At 35.1% G+C, this 22,737-nt stretch overlaps 1 protein-coding gene across 4 annotated transcripts in view; it reads left to right on the top strand.

The window, feature by feature from the left end:
- Positions 1-22,737, top strand: part of LOC140445735 (uncharacterized) — a 222,420-nt gene that overhangs the window by 150,931 nt on the left and 48,752 nt on the right. For 2 of the 4 annotated variants that reach the window (XM_072538039.1, XM_072538035.1), the window contains exon 4: positions 14,489-15,478. The exons of the other annotated variants lie outside the window; for them this stretch is intronic. In XM_072538039.1, the coding sequence (XP_072394140.1) occupies positions 14,489-14,914 (426 nt within the window). In that variant the 3' untranslated portion in view covers positions 14,915-15,478. Of the gene's footprint in view, positions 1-14,488; positions 15,479-22,737 lie in introns of those variants that run through there. 4 annotated transcript variants of the gene reach the window in all.

Raw genomic sequence — 22,737 nt, 5'->3', positions numbered from 1 at the left:
CTTCTAAAACTAAGAATGTGATTTTACTCTGGCATAGAAGCACTAATTTAAAGGAATGTCATAGAAGAGACAGGAATTATGCCGAGTTCATTGATAAAAAAGTCGTGTGGTATTGTAAGACATCCGTTGGAGACCACAAGTCGTTCCGCTGGTGTAACTAACCTTCTTGCTCTGACAATTTCTATTTGGCCATGACTATTCATAAAATCATCCACCATTTGCTTATTGGATAAATACATACATATGCGATTACTAGATAATCTAAAAGAGAAGATTATATTTTTCGGTTGAATTTTATTTCCCAGTAAGTGAAGGTAGTCTTACAGTTGTTTTCTAACGCACTAAAACTAATAATCTGTTCTTTGGAGGAAAATTCCAGTTTTGACGCTGCCAAAGAATATGTTTGTGATGAGTTTATTTGACTTTGATGGTTGTGAATTGTAGAACTGTTGTGTGATTCCATGGTTGAATTCATTTCGATAAATGTTATGCGAAAAGTAAGTCTGACCCTGCACACCTGCTAAAACAGATATATAGGCCTTTACTAAAGGTGGTAATTTTGCTGATAAAACTGGATTAGTTTATCGACAAGAATATCAAATAATTTCAATCTAGTTGACTTGATATTAATTTAACTGGATATTTTTTAAAGTTTGTACACTTACAGTTTATTTCAATATATCACTGAGATTCAAAATTTATAACTTATTTTAAACTTCGTTAATATTAAAAATATTCGGAACCGACATTGAATACAACATTTCAGTTATCGATGCAAAATCCGAACTCCATCCCTTATTACTGTCGTTGTTTTTTCCGATCTCTTTTTTTAATGACAAAATATAAGGCAAATTATATTAAATACATATATTAAATAATTTTTTTATCAACTGGTATGCATTAACCGATATCTACGTAAAAAATGAAGAAAATGAAAGTGCTCTTCGGCAGAAAATATTTTGTATATCTACAAACTCTTCTGCTTTAATCATACATATTTATTTTTTATTATATTTCACCAACATTTTAAATTCTGAATGCTCTTATTATTGAGGGTTTCCCAATGTAACTTTGTACTCTCCCAATACTCGCCAAAATAAATGTTTTTAGTTAAATATTATGTTTATAAAGGATTAAGACACATGGTAGTTAGTAAGCGCGAAATATTAAATACACATCTTTTGGTAAGCTAACAGCCAATTGACAGGGTAAACAGCTACACATATCTTGGTACCAATATAAACAGTCAATGGGACCACTCTAGGGAAAGCAAGATCAGCGTACCTAAAGATGAAGTCTCTTTTCAGAAGTCACGATTTACCACTTACCACGTACCAAAATCTCTATCATCATATGCTATCTATTTTCTATATCATTCGCATGTTTTTTTTTTCTACATTATACACATCTTACGAATTTCATGGGTGGATCGTGTTGCTAATATTGAGGTCCTACATAAAATGGGCAAGGAATGCGAGAGCACTAACACAATCAAGGAGCGCAAATTAGAATATCTTGGCCGTGTTATATATAGATATGGCTTATTGTAACTCATTCTTCAGGGCAAGGTATTTGGAAATAGCCGACCAGGGAAAGAAGAATATCTTGGCTTCAAAACCTAAGGAAGTGGTTCAATATTTCTACAACCGGACTATTTCAAAAAGTTGCAAGTAAAGTTAGAATAGCCATGCTGATCGCCAACGTCCGGAGCGGATAGGCACCGTAAGAAGAAGAAGAAGAAGATATAATAAATTATAAAGAAAATTACATTTTTGACTAACGTTTGATTTCCACTGCGGACATTGTTTAAAAAAAGACTATTAAATATATAACCAAAAAGTTGTTTAAGGTCAACAAACTCCAGTCTGATATCAAATTCTGATTTTTGTGTGCTATAAAACCGTCGCGTCGGATTTCAATACAAAGTTCAACCACGATTTTATCTCTTATCCCTTTTTGTAGTCCCCCATGTGAAAAGCCAAAAAAAAAATATAAGTTGAACCGATTTTTTTGAAAATCTATTTTTTTTTTAATTTTTTGCCACTTTTCCAAGGTAAAATTTTTTATTTTCACGACCTGCGTTATGCCTTTTTTTGCAAGGAATGTGTAAACTAACAATTTTTCAAATGGCATGAAGGAGAAAATCAAGAACACTGATCTATTAACATTTCACGTTTAGGTCAAAATTAACACCCTTAGGGCACCAGTAACGGTTATGGAAAAATTTCTTAAAATAGCATTTATACTTCTCTATCGATTCGTAAAATGGCATAAGGGAGAAAATCGTCGCAGCATATGAGATTTTCTTTATAAAAGAAAATTCAATTTTCACGAAGATTTTCCTAGGACACCCTACAGTTTTCATATATTTTACACTCCTTGTATGTAGTTAAATACGGACAACAATTGAACAACATAAGATACGCTAGTGACGCTCTCATTTATGCAGACAATCTGGAAGCAAGTTTGGGCCTAATTTTAACATCTACTTCATGTACCATATCATTTCAGAACGATAGTTAGTTGTTATTCCAGCCATCCTAAAGAGCATGTTTATATCAATATCATACCAATCTCGCAAGTTCTTCAACCATGAAGTCTTTCTTCGTCCTGGACTTTGTTTGCCTGCTATTTTCCTTTGCATTTTGTAGCAATATATATTTGGGACCTCTCATTACATGTCCGAAGTACTCCAGATTTCTCTTCTTGATCTTTTTTATAATCTTAGTAGTCTTGCTAAGACGTTATAGTATTCTGAAGTTTAGAACCTTCTCCATCCAAGAAACCCTTAAAATTCCTTGTAAAAGGTATATATTTAAAAACCCAAACGAGCAGAACGTTTTCGGAATACATCATTCCATCATCGGTGTCTAGGAGTACATGAATGTAGCCACTAAATATATGGGTAAAAAGCCGTTAACAAATAATTAGTTACATTTGTTCGACATTATATCTTATAAATACTTATGATGTTAAAGTTACCGTTGGATTAGGTAACATGGCGACATATGACTCCACGTTGAAGTTGCAAGTCCTGAGACGGTGTGTCTACGAGGACTTTATGGAAGCAACTGATTGAAATGACAATCCAATTTAATATATGATATACAGCCAAATACAGGAACGTAGATTCCTTGTGGACCTTAAAATTCTTTTATAGCACCACATTTCAAAAGCCTCCAGGCAATTTAAATCACTGTATTCACAGTTCAAGACTTGGCACTATAAAGTAAGACCAAGGACACGTAGGAGCAAAGTAGGCGGATCAGCAATGCCAATTTTAGATCTCTGTTGGATAACACCTTGGACATCTTTCTAAAAGTAGCTCTGACCTCCTCAATCTTGGATCTAATTTCACCGTGACTCTGTGTTGCAATTTAACTGATATTCAAGGAAACCAATTTGATCAACTTGAGCTGAAGTTTAATACTATTTACATATATAAACAGTTTTATATTTTGTTGTTTATTTATTACGATTATTTTGGTTTTCTGTATGTTTAGACTTAGACCCGCTACGATGTCGCTCAACCACACTGTCAATGAATGTTTGCAGTACTTCTTGAGTAGAAGCAAAAAAAACTGTGTCGTCTATATATTGCAAATTATTGATAACTTCACCGTTTACAATTATTCCTGTTTTTTAGAAAGTGCATTTCTGATATTTGTTTTCGGAGTAAACTATGAAAAACAGAGGCGATAAGAGGCATGCATCCCTGCTGTACTCTTCTATTTATATTAAGAGCCTGTGTTTTCAAATCGTCTATTAAAACTGATGTTCGATTCTAATATAAATTTGCAATTATGCGAACGTCTTTGCCAACCAAGCCAGTGTCTCTTATTATGTATATCACGACATCTTTGAGCAGGTAGGTTCATCCTAAAAAATGCTCTCTCTCGTTCCAAACATGTTACGGAAATCAAATTGTGTGTCACTTAGGTATTTCCCACATATATTGTATACACAACCATGTTTTATCTTTAGAACAATGTTCAATAAATGGCTTAGCAAACTGATAGTTCTATAATCAGCACAGGTAGTTTGTCTTCTAAGGTAGAGCTATGAACAATGAGTTGGACCAACCATTAGGTAGGTGTTCGCTGGTATAAATGGTATTGAAAAACGAAGTTCTTCTTCTTCTTCTTCCTCTTTATATGCAATTCTGCTTGTTCATTGTCGGATTAATACCTCTATGGAAGGTTGTCACTCCATCTTTTGCGCGGTCGTCCGATACCTGCCGATTAGTGACTTATCTCTAGCTATTTTGACGACACAGGTCTCCTCCATTTTGCTTATGGAGTTGTTTCATACTTTTTTTCTATTTTGTGTTCATTCATTTATACACTGTCCGTTACATTTTCTTCTAATGTCTTTACTTCTCTTTTGATGTCTCAGCGTATTTGCTGTAATTCTTCTCAGTACTCTTATCTTTGCAGTTTTCAGTAGCCTTTGCGTTGTGACGGGTCTTGTTTCTGAGGTATATGTCACTATTGGTCTTACACTGGTTTTATAAATTCTTTACTTCATCTCAGTGTTAATGTATCTGTTTCACAATTTAGTGTTATTAAGGCATCCTGTCAGTTTTTTTGCTTTTTTACTTGATCTCTCACTTCTTTGTCCAGGTCTCCATAGCTAGACATTGTAACTCCCAGGTATTTTATTTCTATTACTTGTTCAATACTGATGCCATCAATTTCTATTTTACATCTGGTTGGTCTTTTGCTGACTACTATTGTTTTAGTTTTCTGAGATGAGATTGTCATATTAAATTCTTTTGCTCTTATGTGTAATCTGTGGTCCAGTCTTTGCAGACTATCTTCATCTTGGGCTATAAATATTGTGTCGTATGCGTAACGGAGTATTTTTATTTCTTTGTTTCCCATTCTGTATCCTCTTCCTTTGTTAACGCATGTGATGATTTTATCCATGAACAAATTGAAGAGTATGGGGCTCAATGAATCCCCTTGTCTTATTCCGCTGCCTGTTTCTATAGGTTCTGTAAGTTGCCATCTATGCTGACTTTCATTTTTTTTTCTTAAACGTTTTCGATAGTTTTTATATATAATATTTAGGGGAACTTTTGTATTATTTAGAAGATGGATTACATCTTTGAGTCTTACTCTATCAACCGCTTTCTTTAGGTTAATCAGACACAGAAATGCTGGTCTATTATACTCTAGTGATTTTTCAGTAATTTGCTTTATAACGAATATTGCATCTGTACACGATCTTTTACTACGAAAACCCTGTTGTTCATCTGCTAAATTTATCCTCTGATTTATTAGCGCTTGTAAAATTTTAGTTGTAAGTTTTAGCGTAGTACTTAACAAGTTTATACGTCTGTAGTTTTCTGGCTAATTTTTATCTCCTATCCTTTTTTAAAAAGTAGAATTAGTTCGCTCGTTCCCTATTCTTCCGGTATTTTATTGTGTTCTATAATTCCAAAAAAAAAAAATATTTCGAATTCGAAAAACGAAGTTAGAGCTTCTAAAACAATGCTATCATTTAAAGCTTGTGTATTTCTCTTGAAGGACCAGTCCCTTTCCTATTTTTTATTGATTGTATGGCTTGCATTACCTCAGAGCGTCATATTAGGGGTATATCGCAGTTAATAATATCCGAAGGTCAACTAATCCCATCGTCTTCGAATGTGTTCGTAATGCAATTTTCCTATTTATTAAGTTTGTCCTCTACTACTTCAAATATTACTTTATTATGTTCATCATGTAGCTAAGCAATTTATCTTTTATTGAAAATACCATCCGCTTCTTTCAATTTTTTTATACATGTTAAACGTGTTGTTTTACTGTCTATTTTCGAGCTTTTCGAAAGTTTCGACAGTGTTTGGCTAGATGTTGACTCTTTGCTTCTCATATTTTACGTCTAATTTCATTTTGTATAATTTTATAAAGTTGTTCGTTGTTTTTTGCTAGTCGCCGTTGCTCCATGAAATCCAATATGTTTTCTGTCATCTAAGCCTTTTTTTTTAGGTTTGAGCTACCTTTTAAATTCCTCTGACAGATTTTTTACTATTGTTATAATTTTATTTAAGCCCTCATCGATATTCTCACCTATATTTTCACAAGCTAAATTTTCGTTCAGTTGTCTTTGAACCTTCAGTTTCCCGTTTTGTAGTTGGGTTAAGTCGTAATTTTTAAATTTTAATTGAGTTGCAGCTACTATGGGATTGTGATCAGATTCAATGTCAGGATCTGGATAAGTTTTAGCTGATTTGTTGCAGTTTCTAAATTGATTTTTTATTAGAATGAAGTCGATTTGGTTTCTAATAATATTTTCTTAATCTGCATTTAACTTCCAGGTGTAGAGTCTTTTCGGTTTTAATTTAAAGTGAGTATTCGATTTAAGGAAATCGTGTTCTTGGCAGTACTGGACATGAAGAAGTTCGTGTTTCTCCGACAAATAAATTTTAGCGGGACCCAGCTCTAGCTGGCAAGCAAGCAATTTGATTAAACCCAGCCTATGAGACATGTTCACCCCTATGAATTACGTTCGGGTGTAACAATTCATTGGAGCGAGGTGTGTTAACTCGAGTATAAACAGGAGTCACCCCACCGCGCTCCAATGCTCTAGACCATCCCTTTCCCCCCTATAGCACTCTGATGCGCGATAGGGGCACAACTATCAGCCAAATGCTCTTCATGTGGAGGTCCTGGGTAATAGAACCCCAACATGGTTTCCTAACCGATTGCAAAACTCAGGACAGCGCATTGTCGGCTCTAGCTGGCTTTTCGGCATACTACCTTTACCTAGCCACTAACCTCTACAAGTCTGACAGCATTTGAGGGTGGCGCCTAGCATAAAGCATCGTGGAGCTCCATCCTCCCTGTAGTACTTGTGTTGCGTTACGAACACCCGTCCGTTGTCCGTCCCCCTGAGGCGGAAAGATGAACGCAGGTAGGGGACTCGACCTCGCACTTAGACAGGTAGCGGCCGAGGAGCTCTCCTCTCACACTCTTAAGTCTCCCATAGTGGTTACGTGCCGCAATCCCACGCGTTTAATGGGGAAAGGCTGTATGAGGGTCGAAACTCGTTTAACGTCACTTTTATTCTGTGGAATGAAAGTAGAGTGGTATCCGAGAGAGACTCGTCTCGGATACTAGGAGTGTAGACCGGTGTCCGTAACGCCGATTGCGTACGTTTCTACAAACCCAACACCTCGAACGACGGCTCTCCACCTCTCATTCCTTCCTATTAGTCGCCTGTCACTTAGGCAGGGATAACCTACCCCGGGGTAGGTTATCTCCGCGAGCCGGACTGAGGGCAGAACTGGACAGTGGACAAGTTGATTTCCATGCTCATTTATGTTTGTCAGACCATAAGTCTCCACAATATTCAAATAACGTCCTTGGCCGAATGGTATTTTCTTTCACTTTTCATTATAGTAATTAGCATCGTTATCCATCAGCATCTATCAGTATTCATCATCGTCATTAGCATCGTTAGCACAACATACATCCGATCCCAGCCACCCCATTTAACGTATTCAGAGAATGCTGATTTGCAATATTCTCATTTCTTTTAAAGTATTATTATTTTACCTACCTCCAACATGCCTGTAACGTTCCATGTGGCCATTTTTTATGGATTTTATACGACCTGAGATTATCAGTCTTGCGATTATCCTCTCCTGCTAGATCTTGAGTTCCGAGAGCCATGATCATTAATGTTTTGACTTAAAATATTTACAGCCATGATAGTTAAAACTAAAAGTACCAACAGGCCTTTAATGCAGTAGCTTTTGTTTCCTTTCTGCATCCTTATACGTTTGACTAATTTATTGTTTATTTTCGATTTTGGAACCAATTTCTCAATTAAAGGATAAAAGAGCTCTCTACCACTTACCATCCTAGGCTTCCGTCGGTCAGTAAGTGGGGGATTGGTTATAATGAATATTAATCACCCGGACGTCAAAGCCTCGTTTGTTATCCATTCTATAACAATTTTTAATTAAAGGTTATTTATTGGCAACATCTCACTTAACGCGACTGATAAAATTATTAAATTATCATGTGTAAGTAAGTAAAATTTTATTGTTATTAGAGAGTGCCTAAAATAGTACTGCAAAAAATAGAAAACTTTTAAAATAATTTAATATATTCCATTTATATACAGTGTGTAAAAGCCAAATGGAATAAATTCATTATTTAGGTTACTGTACATATTTATAAAAAATCCCGAAACACGTCAAATTTAAATTATAACTTGACATTCTTTAACGTGAAAATGCAACCCCTACCTTCAACCCCCTTAGAATGACAGGTACAACCCCCAATTTTTAAAATAGGAAGTATAGACTTGTGATATATCGTTTGAAAGGTCTTTTCATTCTCCATTCAAAAATGTTGTCGCTTTCAAGTTTATTAAGATTCATTAAGATAAAATAAATTAAAATCATGTGGTTACCGAAATTCGCTACAATACAATCAAAAACTAAAATGTAATGCAAAACGTAATAAAATGTAGAACACGAAAAAGAACTATAAATGTTAATGAAGTAGATGTTCAAAATGTTCACCGCGAACGTCTTGGCAACATCCTAATCTCAAATAAAACTGTCTTCTAACATTATTTAACATAACAGGCGTGATCGACCTAATCGCAAGCGTTATTCGTTCTATTAAGTCATTTAAATCAGAAGGTTTAGTTTTGTACACATGGCTCTTTACATATCCCCATAAAAAGAAATCTAATAATGTAAGATCAAGTGATCGCGCTGGCCATTCAATCGATCCTCGCCTCCCTATCCACCGATTGGGAAATATTGTATCGAGGTACTGCCGGACATTAAGTTGGTAATGTGGTGGTGCTCCATCCTGCTGAAACCATATCGTATTCGCTGGAACTTGAGGGTTTCCTGGATCAGGATATAAATTGGCCAACGTTGGAATGACATCATTTTGAAGCAGTGCCAAATAATTGTTACCATTCAAGTTGCCCTCAATGAAAAAGGGACCAATGATATTGTTTCCTACAATCCCTGTCCAAAACATTAATCTTTTGAGGATCTGAGTGTATTCTTCTCTCATCCAGTGAGGATTTTCCGTGTCCCAGTAGCGGCAATTTTGCCGATTATCATGACCGTTAAGTGAAGAAGTACACTCATCAGAAAACATAACGTCTTCTAATTGGATAATATTGTTATCCAACATGTCCATCATTTGCTCACAAAAAAAAGTTCTCCTATCAAAATCGTCTTCCATGAGCTCCTGAGTAGGTATCATCTTATAGGGATGCAATTTATTTTCTTTTAATATGTTTACTATCGATGTATGGCTAGCATTGAATGTAGTGGATGCCTGTCTACTCTATGTATGTGGATTTTCCTGAAACTCAAGCAACACATCTAATTTAAGTTACTCAGTGCGTCACTCAGTGCATTGGCAGCTCATTTTTTTATCTGCCTTACATGACCAAACTCGCGAAACTGCTTCTCTATTTTACTTATTGTTCCTTGGGATATAGGCGGTAAATTAGGAAATTTCTCATGAAATAGGCGAGTTACTTCCTGTTGTGTTCGAGTATTATCTCCATAACCAATCATTTGTAAAACTGTTATTTTATGCATTTCCGTTAATCTAACCATTTTTCAGAATTGAATTGAACGAACTTTTTACTTAAATTAAAATACTGACAACTTAAAAAAACAATTTACTAATGCGTGTTAAAATAACGTTGCCACGGAAATTCTTTAAAGTTTTTTAATGGTTACCATCTAAAAACCACATTGCTATGGTTTTTGTTCACTTTCTCATTATCAAGACCTAAACGGGAAATAAGTTTTGAGTATATTTTAGTGAATTGCGGTAACCACATGATTTTAATTTATTTTATCTTAATTACTTGAAAGCGACAACATTTTTGAATGGACAATGAAAAGACCTTTCAAACGATATATCACAAGCCTATACTTCCTATTTTAAAAATTGGGGGTTGTACCTGTCATTCTAAGGGGGTTGAAGGTAGGGGTGGTATTTTCACGTTAAAGAATGTCAAGTTATAATTTAAATTTGACGTGTTTCGGGATTTTTTATAAATATGTATAGTAACCTAAATAATGAATTTATTCCATTTGGCTTTTACACACTGTAGAAAGAGAACTATAAAGCAAAGAAATAATTACCTTTAGTTATGCTTATACGGACCTGGTACGGACATGTCAGAAGAGCAGACCAAAATCGGTGGATAAATAGAATAACAGAGTGGAGCCCGATAGGAAGAAGAAAGAGAGGCAGACCCCGAAGATCTTTCAGAGATGAAGTGGACGAAGCAATGAGTAAAAGAAACCTACAGGAAGGGGACTGTGGGGAAAACTGTGGAAATCCTTGTTAATATATAGGTATGCTTATAAAGTTTCGGAATCCAGCGACTCGTCCGAAGAAGAATTCCCAGTCACACTTAGGTCTTATATTATTTTGTCGAAAACAATCTCTACCATCTCGTCCAATTTCTACATCTTCTCTTCTTCCTTACTCACATGGGCTACGGTATTAGACAATCTTCTTTTCGTATCCATTCCATTGCGATTTCTAACAAACTTTGGACATCAGAAATATTATATTCGTCACATTTTCACGAGCTGCGCAACCCTTTACTTGAGCCCAGAATAATTCTATCGGATTTTTCTTAAGGTGGCAAGGAGGAAGTCTCAAAATATTGATGCCTGTTGCAAGAGCCATTGTATTTACAACATGCTGGCGATATCTATCACGATGCTGTCTAATGACACTTATAAGCTCAGCCTTAACCATTTCTTCGGAAAGTGGAATTTTTTTTTTGTTTTAACCATCCATAAATGTCTGCTTTTCGGGTGGCCATAGTGGGCAGATGTTCTACTAATTGGCTATAATAAAAAGCGTTATATATCACTATTACTGAATTTGGCTCGACTCGTGAAAGAGTGGATTCAAACCATTTTGCAAAGCGTTGGGCGTCCATGTCATCGTGATAATCCCTCGCATTTTTTGGATAAATAATTAGTTCACTATTGTCTAAAAAGCCACTCTCTGTTGGTCTTCGTAACCCTGTTGATAAACCGTCCACAAATACTTGACGTTAACTCGTTACAGTAGTATCTTACCAGATCTTAGATACTGTGTGACCAGTATTCTCCCGCGTTTCGTACAGATAATAAATCTTTTTGTGGTCAGAACAAACATCTCTCAGCGAGAGCAAAAATATTTTCGTCGCCATGTGACTACATATTCCCTTTCTATTAAGACAGATTTACGGGATCGTTTAGCATATATAAATTTTAAATCTTCTTTTATTAATATCCTTAACGTCTCTTTGCTCATTTTTGGAATAAGATCATTCTCCATTACGTTTGTCCTAATGAATTCGAGGGTTGGCGCTTTATTCTCAAAAAAGGAAGAATCAATAGTAGTGCGTATAAAATTTTTCTGGTGCTCGTCCAATTAAATTTTTTTCTACCACGATAATGTATTTTTGGAGCTTGCACAATCCCAGTCACCTTTTTTCACGTACAACGCGTTCAATTGTCGATACAGATACTCCCGTTAAAATGAACACTAAGCAACAAACAGTTTTCGCTGTACGAAGTGTATTTTTTAAATAATTTTCATCCAGTTTAAAGACAATCTGCGTTTCTTCTACCGACATAAACTTCCGCTTTCTTTGTACATTACTTATTTACAAACGTTAGTTAAGAAATTTCGTACCTCAAAACCGTAGTGTGAGCGGAGTCCCATATTGTTGCAACCACAAATCATTTCTATTTGGAAATAGCTGATTCACCTGTGGCATCAGGTAATCCTAAAGAAATTCCATTTACTGAGGGGCAGTTAAGTTTTCCTCAAAAAATATGACCATAAAATTATTGCTTATACCGCCCAAACCAAACCAAGCCTTCTCAGGATGTTGTGTCCAATATTCTTTCATCCATTGTGAATTTCCATAAAAAGCCGCTTCATCTAAAAAAAGTAACTTTTCTATGAAAGTCTAAACTCTATTACGTCGTTCCGTAGTGGTTTTACAGAACTCGATTCTTCTATCAATGTCATCTTCTATCAGCTCCTGGACCAGATGTACTTTGTATTGTACGAATGTCACTTCCCCTTTTTTTAGCCCTCTAACAACAGTTGGTTAGTGAATATTTTTATCTACATAAACCTAGAGCTAAGATTAATACTATTAAAAAAATTAATATTAAACTCACCAGTCTTCCGGGTTGAACCGCGTTGATTTCTATTGCGCTGAGCTTTCGACATCCTCTCTGATGTTCACTGATGTTCATGAGCACTGAGACCATGCTCAGTGTTCTAATAAAATCGGTTTATTATACCGCCTTCCAATGAAGTCTACATTGATGAAACATTGTTGGCATGAATCTCCTTACACACAAACATTTTGACATGAAGTTATTATTTTTATTTTATATCACAGAAGACCTGCCAGAGAGACAGTCATTGCATCTTTGGTTATTTTAGAAACCTTAATTTCATGTGCCATAAGTACAAGGAACGAATCATATGCCAGCTGCACTGCAGGGTGCTAGATGAAATCCAAAACTACAGCTACGCGCGGCTATTTCACCACTCTCGATTCCTCTCGACTTCGCTTCGCTGATAGCTGAGCCGCTGAGCTGCGGCTCAGGAACCTTCCGAGATGGAAGTTCCCATTGTAGACCTTGCCGAGTCGCAATTCGTTCCGTAATTTGCTGTTTATATGTCAAATGGACTTTATCCGGGGATGTTCATCGTCAGATAACAGAGCTGTATGGCGACAAGTGTATATTTGTTTAACACATTCGAAAGTGGCGCAGGGAATTTACCGCTAGTCAGAAGGAAGTCTACGATGAAGAAAAGAGTGTAAGATCGTCAGTTTCCGAAGCGGTTATTAAGATAATCCAACGCAAATTGCTTTAGATTAGATGGATCGCTGTCGGAGGTGCTCGGATTTCTAGTAATTCTTGAGGTACAGTGGAAAAAATTGTGACTGAAAAATTTAGATATCATAAGTGTAGTGCTGTATGAGTACTGCTGAAATTAACATCTAATCACAAGCAGAAACGCCTAGGTGTGTCATTCAATCTCTTCAAAAGTGATAGAAGATCAGGAAGGGTTATTAGACTCAATTGTTACGGGAAACGAAATGTGGACATATTATTTCAGTCTAGTTCAAACAAACTTTTTCTGAAAAGTAATGATCAATCGTGTTTTTTGGAATCGTAAGGAGATACTGCTGATCTATTTCATGCAACCTGATACAATAATCAATTTATACAGTTATTCTGAAACACTAAAGAAAACTCAGGGGAACTATCCAAAACCTTCGGCGAGAACGACTGTCCGCCTGTATAACGCTGCTTTATATAACGCACACCTTGAGGTCTCTCGTTAAACCCAGGAAATTTTTGACATACTTTGGGTGGACTTTCATGCCACACCCACCTTAGAGTCTGGATCTCGTACCGGACTCTAGAGAGCCGGATCACTTGTTCCTCAACTAACAGAAATACTTGAGTGGCCAACGCTTCCAAGGTGAAACGTTATTTTAACGGGATTCGGTAGTGTTCCCAACATTGGGATACGGAAATTGAAGTACCGTCTACAAACAATAAAAAAACACGGCGATCATGCAGAAAAATAGAAAAAAATACATATATACTTTTACACCATATAAATTTATATGTGAATAAACAATATTCCTCTATTTGTAAAATTAATATAGGAAACCTTATTTCTGGATCAATCTTCGTGTATCCTAATCTATTATAGGTGTCTAACATTTTAACGTGATGTAAAAATCAGACCCCGAATTAAAAAGTATTCCAATCATTTCAATTAATTGGTCCACCTTGACATATCTAGTGACGTTCCGGTTAAGTGGCTGCAATCTTAGATATGTTAGGTGGCAAAAACACCACCATATGGCCGAAAGAAAAATTGTATATTTACCTTTTGGAAAAAGAGTATTTTAGCCACATTAAAAAACATCAGCCCTAATGTCCAGTCTTATTGCCATATGGCGTTAGTGTTAGTCGATATTTCCATAACCTAAAGTCAAGAGCACTTTTTGTGTTTGTATAAATCTAGGTTCGGTTGATAATTTTTTTAAACTTGGTTCGAAACCAAGCCTTTACACGAAACGTTTTACGAAACAACTTTATTTGCATTGGCAGATGCAACATCTCCTGCAAGTGTAGGTCAACCTTGAATCTATTCAAGGTTGCAGCAATGAAAAATTGGTATTTATGTATTTGTCATTTTTTTCCTGCAAATTTTTGAAGAATCATATGCTTTCTGCAGTAACATATTTTCACCAACAGGTGTAAATGTGTACGCGCTCGCGTGGGCTTATGTGTGTGTGCACTCTTTACTACAAAGAAAAAATTCATATATTCTTTTTTGATTTCAAATGCAAACCTTATGTTAGTTTTTAATTTTATGACCTATGGAAGTTATAGTTATGTATTTTCATGTATATCTAACTTAAGTTTATTTTTTAGGGCAGAGAAATAATGAGAGATTTGTACCGTTCCGCACAGGCAGTAGGCTATGCTATCCATGTTATGGAAAATCTAAATGAGGATGATCAAATTGGAGACGTATTTACCGAAATGAAACATTTTCATAAATTATTATTAGCTGAAATGTGCGATTATTTGGACCTGCGCAAGATGGAGCCATACCCGTACGTGCATTTAGACGAACCAGTGGAGTGGAAAGAACCTAAATACAAGAGTTACAAACCATTGTGGAACTCCACTGTGTTTCGTGCTTGTATGGATTTCTATTGGTTTTTATGGGAATATCTTAGGTTTCATCGCCAAACCTGTTGGGAAGTTCACAACGAAGAATTAAGAGCAACACCATCACAAGTCGATTATGAAAGTTATATAACACAAAAAGTTAAAGAATTACAAGGTCTATAATATCTACAAAGACGAAAATTTTATTATACAATCATAGTTCGCTTGTTAAAAATGATTCTGCAATGGCAATAATCTAAACAAATAATGGTTTAATCTATTTTAGCTTTTAAGAGCGTTATTTTCTTCCTTTTTATGTACTAACATATTATTCCATTAGATATTTCTTTCACAGTAGGTGCATGTGTAGTGCATCTTTATAATTTTACATACTTTTCACACCGATCTTTATAGAATCCTATGTTACCCCGTCTATGCTCCTCAGCTTTGATCTGCCCTGTCTTTATATTCCCACTAGCTGCGCTGTTAAAATCTTTTTTTATCATGTTTGAATCCGGGGCACAAGCTACAGGTCCTGCCCACTGCTGACGGCTTGGCCCAACCCGAGATAATCGCCTTAAGTTTTTTTATATTATCTAAGTCATATTTGGTTTCTTGATCGTATATCTTTTAGGCCATTAATTTAGCTCTTTGTTTCCGCAGAAACATTTAAGCGGACCTGACTTTGTAGTTACTTATCCACCTGTTAATTCTCTACACAAGCAGATAGATAAGGAGACTTTAATAAGATTATATCTATATCTCCGTCTTCTATTTTCGTATGAGGTTGTCAGTGAGGCCTTTCAGTCGCTTTCTTAGCGTATCTTGTCGAGTTCTATTTGATAGGATTTCTCCCCATCCCTAGGATGTGTAGATAAATAGATAGCTAGATTTAGAGAAGTGGCCCTATTCCACTGCGACTTTTTCAGTGGATCTATTGTGGCCCTTTAGTCCTATATAATATTCTCTAGCCTACTCCTTTTTAAAAAGTCCAATAGCTTCAAAACTGTACCTTCCATGTAGCTATTTGCCGCTAAATTTTCTTCTCCTAATGCAAAGAACCGCACATTTGCCAGACTGTCACAGTGACATAGAATATATTCTGCTGTTTCTTCTTCGAGCTGATAGAATCTGCAAAGGTCATCATCTGATAATCCCATTAGCTTCGAGTGCATATTCATCTTACAGTGCCCTGTTAGAAGGCCTACCAAGCACCATGCTTTGACTGTTTTCCTGCCTTTCCTTATTAGGTATGCCGTAAATTTTGGCGAATGTTCTGTAATGAACTGTTTCGCCTGCATTTGTCCTGGTAAATTTCTCCATCATTACAGAGATTTGTGAGCTACCCACTTCCTTGTAGCGGTTCTTGATACTTGGTCATTGCAACGCCTCAGACGGGTTCCGGTCCAATGAATGGCATTGATGAGCCTTGTTTGGCCATTTCATCTACTTTTTCATTGCCCTTATTACCCTCTTGCCCCGGTACAAAGGCTAATGTAACCTTTCTATGGTTTCCTAGTTTATTTAGAGCACACCCACAATCTCATACTAGCTTAGAATTGACCTCTACAGAATTGAGTGCCTTAAGCTCTGCCTGACTGTCTGTGAAGATGACAACTGAACGAAACGTTTTTTCCTGCCTTTCTATTTATTCCAAGCAGCGATGATTATTTCCGCCTGAAAAACTGTCACATCCTTAGATAGACTTACCAGGAATTGTATCTCTTGATTTGTCCCTACTATGCCGGCTCCCACACCCTCCGATGCTTTTGAGCCATCCGTGTATCAGGTAGCAGTAGCTTTTATGGGTACACCTTTATTCCAGTCTTCCCTACCTGTTATCTTAACGTGAACTTATTGTTAAAGCTATATCTCATAGCTGTTGCATCGATAGGTTGCCCCATCACAATATCGGCTTTTAGCTCCTCGATTAACTTTCTGTTGTCAGCACCATGCATCTGGCTTATATGTCGCTGACTATGGATGTGTAATCTTGTGTGTCGAATTATATGGATCTTCTACCTGCGTTTTGCTTCTTGGGCTAGTCTTACTCACTGATTTCATCTTAGATGGTATCTCCTATTGGGACATCTTTTTCTACTGGTTGATCCTCCATATGAATTTGATTATCCCAAATTCCATGACAGTTATTATCATAGCTGCTGTATTTTTTTTATCTCGTTGTATTTTAGTCCGTAATGTACTTTGCTGTAGTTTCTATAATTGGTCAAGTGTGGTCTTACTGGTTGGTCTTAAGGAAATGTTACCTGCAAATTTTAAATATAAGTAAGGGGGTGTTATCTGTTTCGCTTCTTTTCTTTCTCTTGGTACTTGTACTATATGGATGAAAAGAATCTTTTGTTGAATCTTGACTTTATATTTTTGAAGCTAGTTAGATAGATGTCTAGGTCTTTTAAAGAAGAGCATTCTTTCTTTCTTCGAGGTCTTAGTTTCGGGATAGTTTCTTTATGACTGCCTTTTATGGTTGGTTGTTTCTCAGCTGGTTTATGATATATTCTTCGTTTTCCAGCGCTCATATAATTTATTTAGTCTCTTGGTTAGTAGTAGTGTTCATTTTAACTTTTACCTTAGCTTCATGGATCATCTCTTCTTATGCTTCAATGTTGTTCTTTATTGATAAAATTTGCTTTTTTCATGAATTTTTATTCATGATTATTTCTTTAGCTGCAGCTCCCTTTTCAAAGTCACAGTGTTAAATACCTCGTAGGTTAGCGGTAATTTTGGAGACGCTTCAGCCATTATGTCTTCTACATAACTATGATTTTTTAGTCGATCTTGAAATAGGTGTATCATTTGATTATTATTTTAATCATTTTTATATTTTTTATGTCTACATCTTGCTTAGTTCTCGGTATACAATTTTTTTACAAATCGATTGCTATTCTTTTATCTTTCATATGTTTAACGTTGCTTTAATTTCTGTATCTATCATGTTGTCATGATATATCTTGGATAAATTTAGATTACTTTAACTTGAGGATATTTTTCTTTCGGATTTCAAGTTTTCAGTTTTCATTATACACATTTAAAATTTTTTATCTAGTTCCCTTCTCTTCGACATTCAACACTTTGTTTTTTGGATTTATTGATGGCGATTGTTTAATTCTTTTGTCTTTTCTTTCGTGATAGCTATCAAGTGACATTTCAACTACTTAATTGTGTCTTTTATTCCAATTATTTTGATGTCGATCGCCTAATCCAATATATCAATATTTTGTTCTGCCTTAATTCTCCTACCTTGATTATTGATATTTTTAACTGTTATTTAGTATTTTTTTATGTTTCGCTTGCATCTGTTTTTATTAAATTCACTCTTAACACAAATTTCTTCTCTGATGTAAAAATAAGAATTGAAACAATTTTAAAATATTTTCCGAAATAGATAAAAACAACCAATAATAAGGTGAAATAATTATGTTTTGTATAAAGGGGTAGAAAATGATATAAATGTATTTATTCTATGTAATGTAATACTTATATGGAAATGTATTGTTTTGCTTATTTAAAAATATAATATTTGCATTTAATTTTTATTGTTTTATTTATCAATTTTTAGTCATAAGAAAAGGTAGGCAGGGATATGCTGAAATGAGTCACAACACTCTATTGATACGGATTTGAGCACGGGAAGTTTAACGAATTTGTCCTCCTAGCTATAGACCATATATTTGCCCTTTTAATTCAACAAAGCGATAGCAGTTTTTGCTAAAACATTTAATCTTTTACATATATGTATATATATATATATATATATATATATATATATATATATATATATATATATATATATATATATATGTATATATATATATATATATATATATATATATATATATATATGTATATATTATATAAATATATATATCCGTCGATCGGCTAGCCAAGCGGGCTGGGCGGCTGGCTTCTCCTTCGCTTCAATGCGAGAGATGTCAGTTCAAATCCCCGGCTCGGTGAACAGAAACCAAAAAGGCTAACGCAGTAGTTTAAAATTCTAAAATGAATCTGCGGCTTAGTCTAGAATATGCTGGTATCTGATCGGCCTATGGTGGAGCAGTACGGCAAGAGATAAGGGCTTGCGGCTAGGTGATACTCCTCCATAGATCCCTACCGGAAGGGCGTGGAACGCCTAAATACCGGGTATATATATATATATATATATATATATATATATATATATATATATATATATATATTATATAAATATCTTGGATATATTAATAATGTAATGACGGTGGCGTCACTATCGGCGTGAAGATCTGCAACCTGGGACATGCAGGTAAGCTTATTATAAGAATCGTGATAATTTACATAGCTTATAGCAATCAAAATTATCTAAGGGTTATGAACAATATCGCTGTTGTAGTTAAATTTTTTTATCTGGACTCCTTAATAACTAATAAGGGGGATGTAATGAAAAAATAAAGCACTGATGAACAATTGCAAAAAGCTCTATGGCAAAATTAACAAAATTTTGGAAAATCCATGGAATAACTATTGACACAAAAATGAGACTAATAAAAAATCCAGATTTTCTAGTTTTTACTTATTCATCGGAATACTGGATCATTACGAAAAAAAAAAAAGAATCTAGATGTGTTTGCGATGTACTGCTGAAGGCGAATGCTTTGAATAACATGGACAGCTCGAAGAACAAATGAATCTATACTGAGTCAGCTAAACATAAACAAAAAATGCAAATATCGGAACAAATACAGGCAAATATGGACACGTTTTCTAGGAAAAATTCTTAAAAAAACTGACTATCGAGGGAAAGTTAGAAGGCAAAAGAAGTCAAAGTAGCTCCCACACGATACACGAACCATGTGCGCTTTATTGTCGAAATGTGCTAGAATGGCAGAAGATAGAGATAAATGGACTAACATTATAAAAATCAGCTAATATTTTTACGATATCACGATAGCTGCACCCACCAGGTTAACAACTAAATGGAAGAAGAAAAAGATCCCCGGTATATCCAAAGAGTTTAAAAGTTCTTTTAGATAATCTATGGCTTCGTCTTCATTAACAATACTGTCGACTGATTTGAAAGATATCAGATTACTTAGTAACAACTGTTGAATCTGGAAGTTCATTTCGTTAACATCAACATTTTTCGCCGTCAAAACTACGCCCTCAATTAGTCAATTATGATTTAAGTAATTATTATAGCTGAGAAGACATTCACAATTAATTCATGCAGAAATTATCTAGAAGTTTGATGCACTGTGTATTTGGATGCAGTTTTATTTTACCGTAATATTTAGTAAATATATGGAAAATATTTGCGCCGATAGATCATTTTGCACTTATACTCTTATCTTAATGGTCAATCGAACTGTTTTGATATTTCGCCATAAAAACGATTGTGTTAAACATGCATTAATCTCATCCGCACTCTTTTGCATTATTGCAACCATTACACTTCTTTTTTAATTGTTACATTTGGTTTGCCTAATGGACTTTTGCTGGACACCCCTTGGCTGACTTTTAGCTCAAGTTTTTTTAGCCGATTAGTTTTCTGGTTATTACTAGTTTAGGCATTCTGTTTGCTGCCATTATTTCCACATGTCCCAACCATCTGATTCTTTGTGACTTGACGAACTTAGTAATGGTAGGTTCTTTGTATAAAGCCATTAATTCATTGCTGGTTCTTCTCTACCAACCATCTTCTGTCTTCCGTCCTCCGAATATGCGTCTTAATCTTTTTTCCTTTCCCTTCTTTCCTGAGTATCCTCTTTCTTCTTATTTAATGTGCATGTCTTACCGGCATATGTTACTGTGGGGCGAATTACTGTTTTATATATTCTGAGCTTACCTTGTCTAGAAACGTATTTTGAGTTCAGTAGGGCTCTTAAACTACCTAATTTTTTATTCCCTTTTGCTATTCTGGCTTCGAGCTCCCATTTCTCTTTTCCATTTTCATCGAAAACTACACATAGGTATTCAAATTTGTCCACCCTTTAAAAAATATAGCTTTTACCACTTACAGACCTCACACTAAAGTCTTCTTTTTTCCCTTCTGTCCCTTCCATGATCATATATTTGGTTTTGTCTTCATTTAGTTCCAATCCGAATTTCTGCGCTTCTTCAATGATTTTCTTCACAACTCTACTTAATTCGTTCTCGGTTTTTGCTAGGATAGTTAGATCGTCAGCAAATGCTAAGCACTTTCTTCGATCCTCATGCATCACATCGTTTCTTCCACCCTCATGCTGCATTTTCTGATTACAGTTTCTAACACTAAGTTGAATAATGTAGTGGATAAAAGATCTCCCTGTCTCAAGCCTTTTGCAACCGTAAATTGATCTGATATGTGACCCTGCCAAGCAATTTCACACGTAGATTTATTTAGTGCCATTTTAACTAGCCGGATTAGTTTCTTTGGTATACCCAAATGTTCCATTGCTCGATACATTTTGACTCTATCGACTCTATCATATGCTTGTCTAAAATCCACAAACAAAACATTCAGGGGAACTTTACCTTCATAACAAGTCGTTTGTATCTCCCTTAAATGAGAAGATTTGGTCTACAGTAGATCTGTTCTTTCTAAAGCCGGCCTGATACTCATGTAGGATCGTTTTCGTATAGCAATTTAGTTTATTTCTCAATATTCTTGCCAAGGATTTTGTATACCGTGCCTAGTAAGGCTATACCTCTATAGTTGTTACACTTCAGTTTGTCTCCTTTTTTATGCAGAGGGAAATTGGAAAACCTTGCAGGAACTTGGAAAATTATTACATGTAAAAAATAAACCAATTAGAAATATCAATGTTCTCTATCTTGAAAAATTAAAGTGCACAGCTCAAATTGAATTATATTTAAAAATAACAAATACTACTTTACAGGAAAATTAACAAAAAATCAATTTTATTATTTGTTTAGTTTCAAACTTTAAGCTTCTAAAATATTGCTCTAAAAACACTGTTAATTTTTAATTCTGAAATGTCCCTGGTATTCATTCATTAAAAATTTTCTAGTTAAACTCCTTTCTTTGGTTTGATTACGCATAATCAAACGTCCTAACAATTTTTTCTTTCTCTTTTTTTTTTATTGCCAGAAATTCTGTTATCTATGATTCTCTCGATAAATAATAACTTATTTGTACTTAAAACAAATACTGCTAAACTTAACTACTGCAACTTCTCCCAATCGGCATTCAGAGAATAGAACTTAAAATTTTATTTTTAAACCGTTGACAACTACTGGCACTAAATCACTTCTCAGGATTAATTGTTCTTCCTTCTAAGGTCAGCAGCATATACTCATCACGGCTTTCAAAATTCATCAAATATCCAAATTTCTCCTTCCACTCTTATTTCTATAACCAATGGTCTCTGAGTCCTTCAAAATCTAACAAAATTCCCAAATTCTCAAAATTGGTTTTTAACTTTGGCAATTTTGTGTTCGATAAACAAAATAACAATGGACCCCAATAGTTGGCTTTTTACCAATTTCCCAGAGATTTTAAAATCGATAGGAGACACAATAGAAGAATTCTTCTTCTTTAAGTGGCGTCTCCCGATCGGAGGTTGAATATCATCATCACTATCTTTACTCTATCTACTGCTGCTCTGAAGAGTTGTATAGAACTGCATTTAAACCAGTCCCTTAAATTCTTTAACTATGATACTCTCCTTATTCCTATACTCCTTCCTCCTCTTATTTTTCTCTGTATTATCAGCCTTAGCAGTTCATATCGCTCTCCCCTCATTACGTGTCCCAGATATTGTAACTTTCTTATTTTTATTGTGTTTATTATTTCGCATTCTTTGCCCATTTCTCGCAATACTTCCGTGTTAGTTTTCTTCTGTGTTCATGCTATTCTAAGCAGCCTCCTGTAACACCACATTTCAAAGGACTGTAACTTATTTATGTGTTTATAGAAAAATAGAAGAATATCAAACCGGTAATTGGGTATATTTTGTTTCTTTAAACCGTTGAGAAACATGCGGTTTTCAATTAGTTGACAAAAAGATTTAAAA

The sequence above is a fragment of the Diabrotica undecimpunctata genome, chromosome 7, assembly GCF_040954645.1.
Source record: "Diabrotica undecimpunctata isolate CICGRU chromosome 7, icDiaUnde3, whole genome shotgun sequence".
Classification (NCBI taxonomy): domain Eukaryota; kingdom Metazoa; phylum Arthropoda; class Insecta; order Coleoptera; family Chrysomelidae; genus Diabrotica; species Diabrotica undecimpunctata.
Note: the sequence above shows the minus strand (reverse complement) of the source record. Positions and strands in the feature narration are given on the sequence as shown.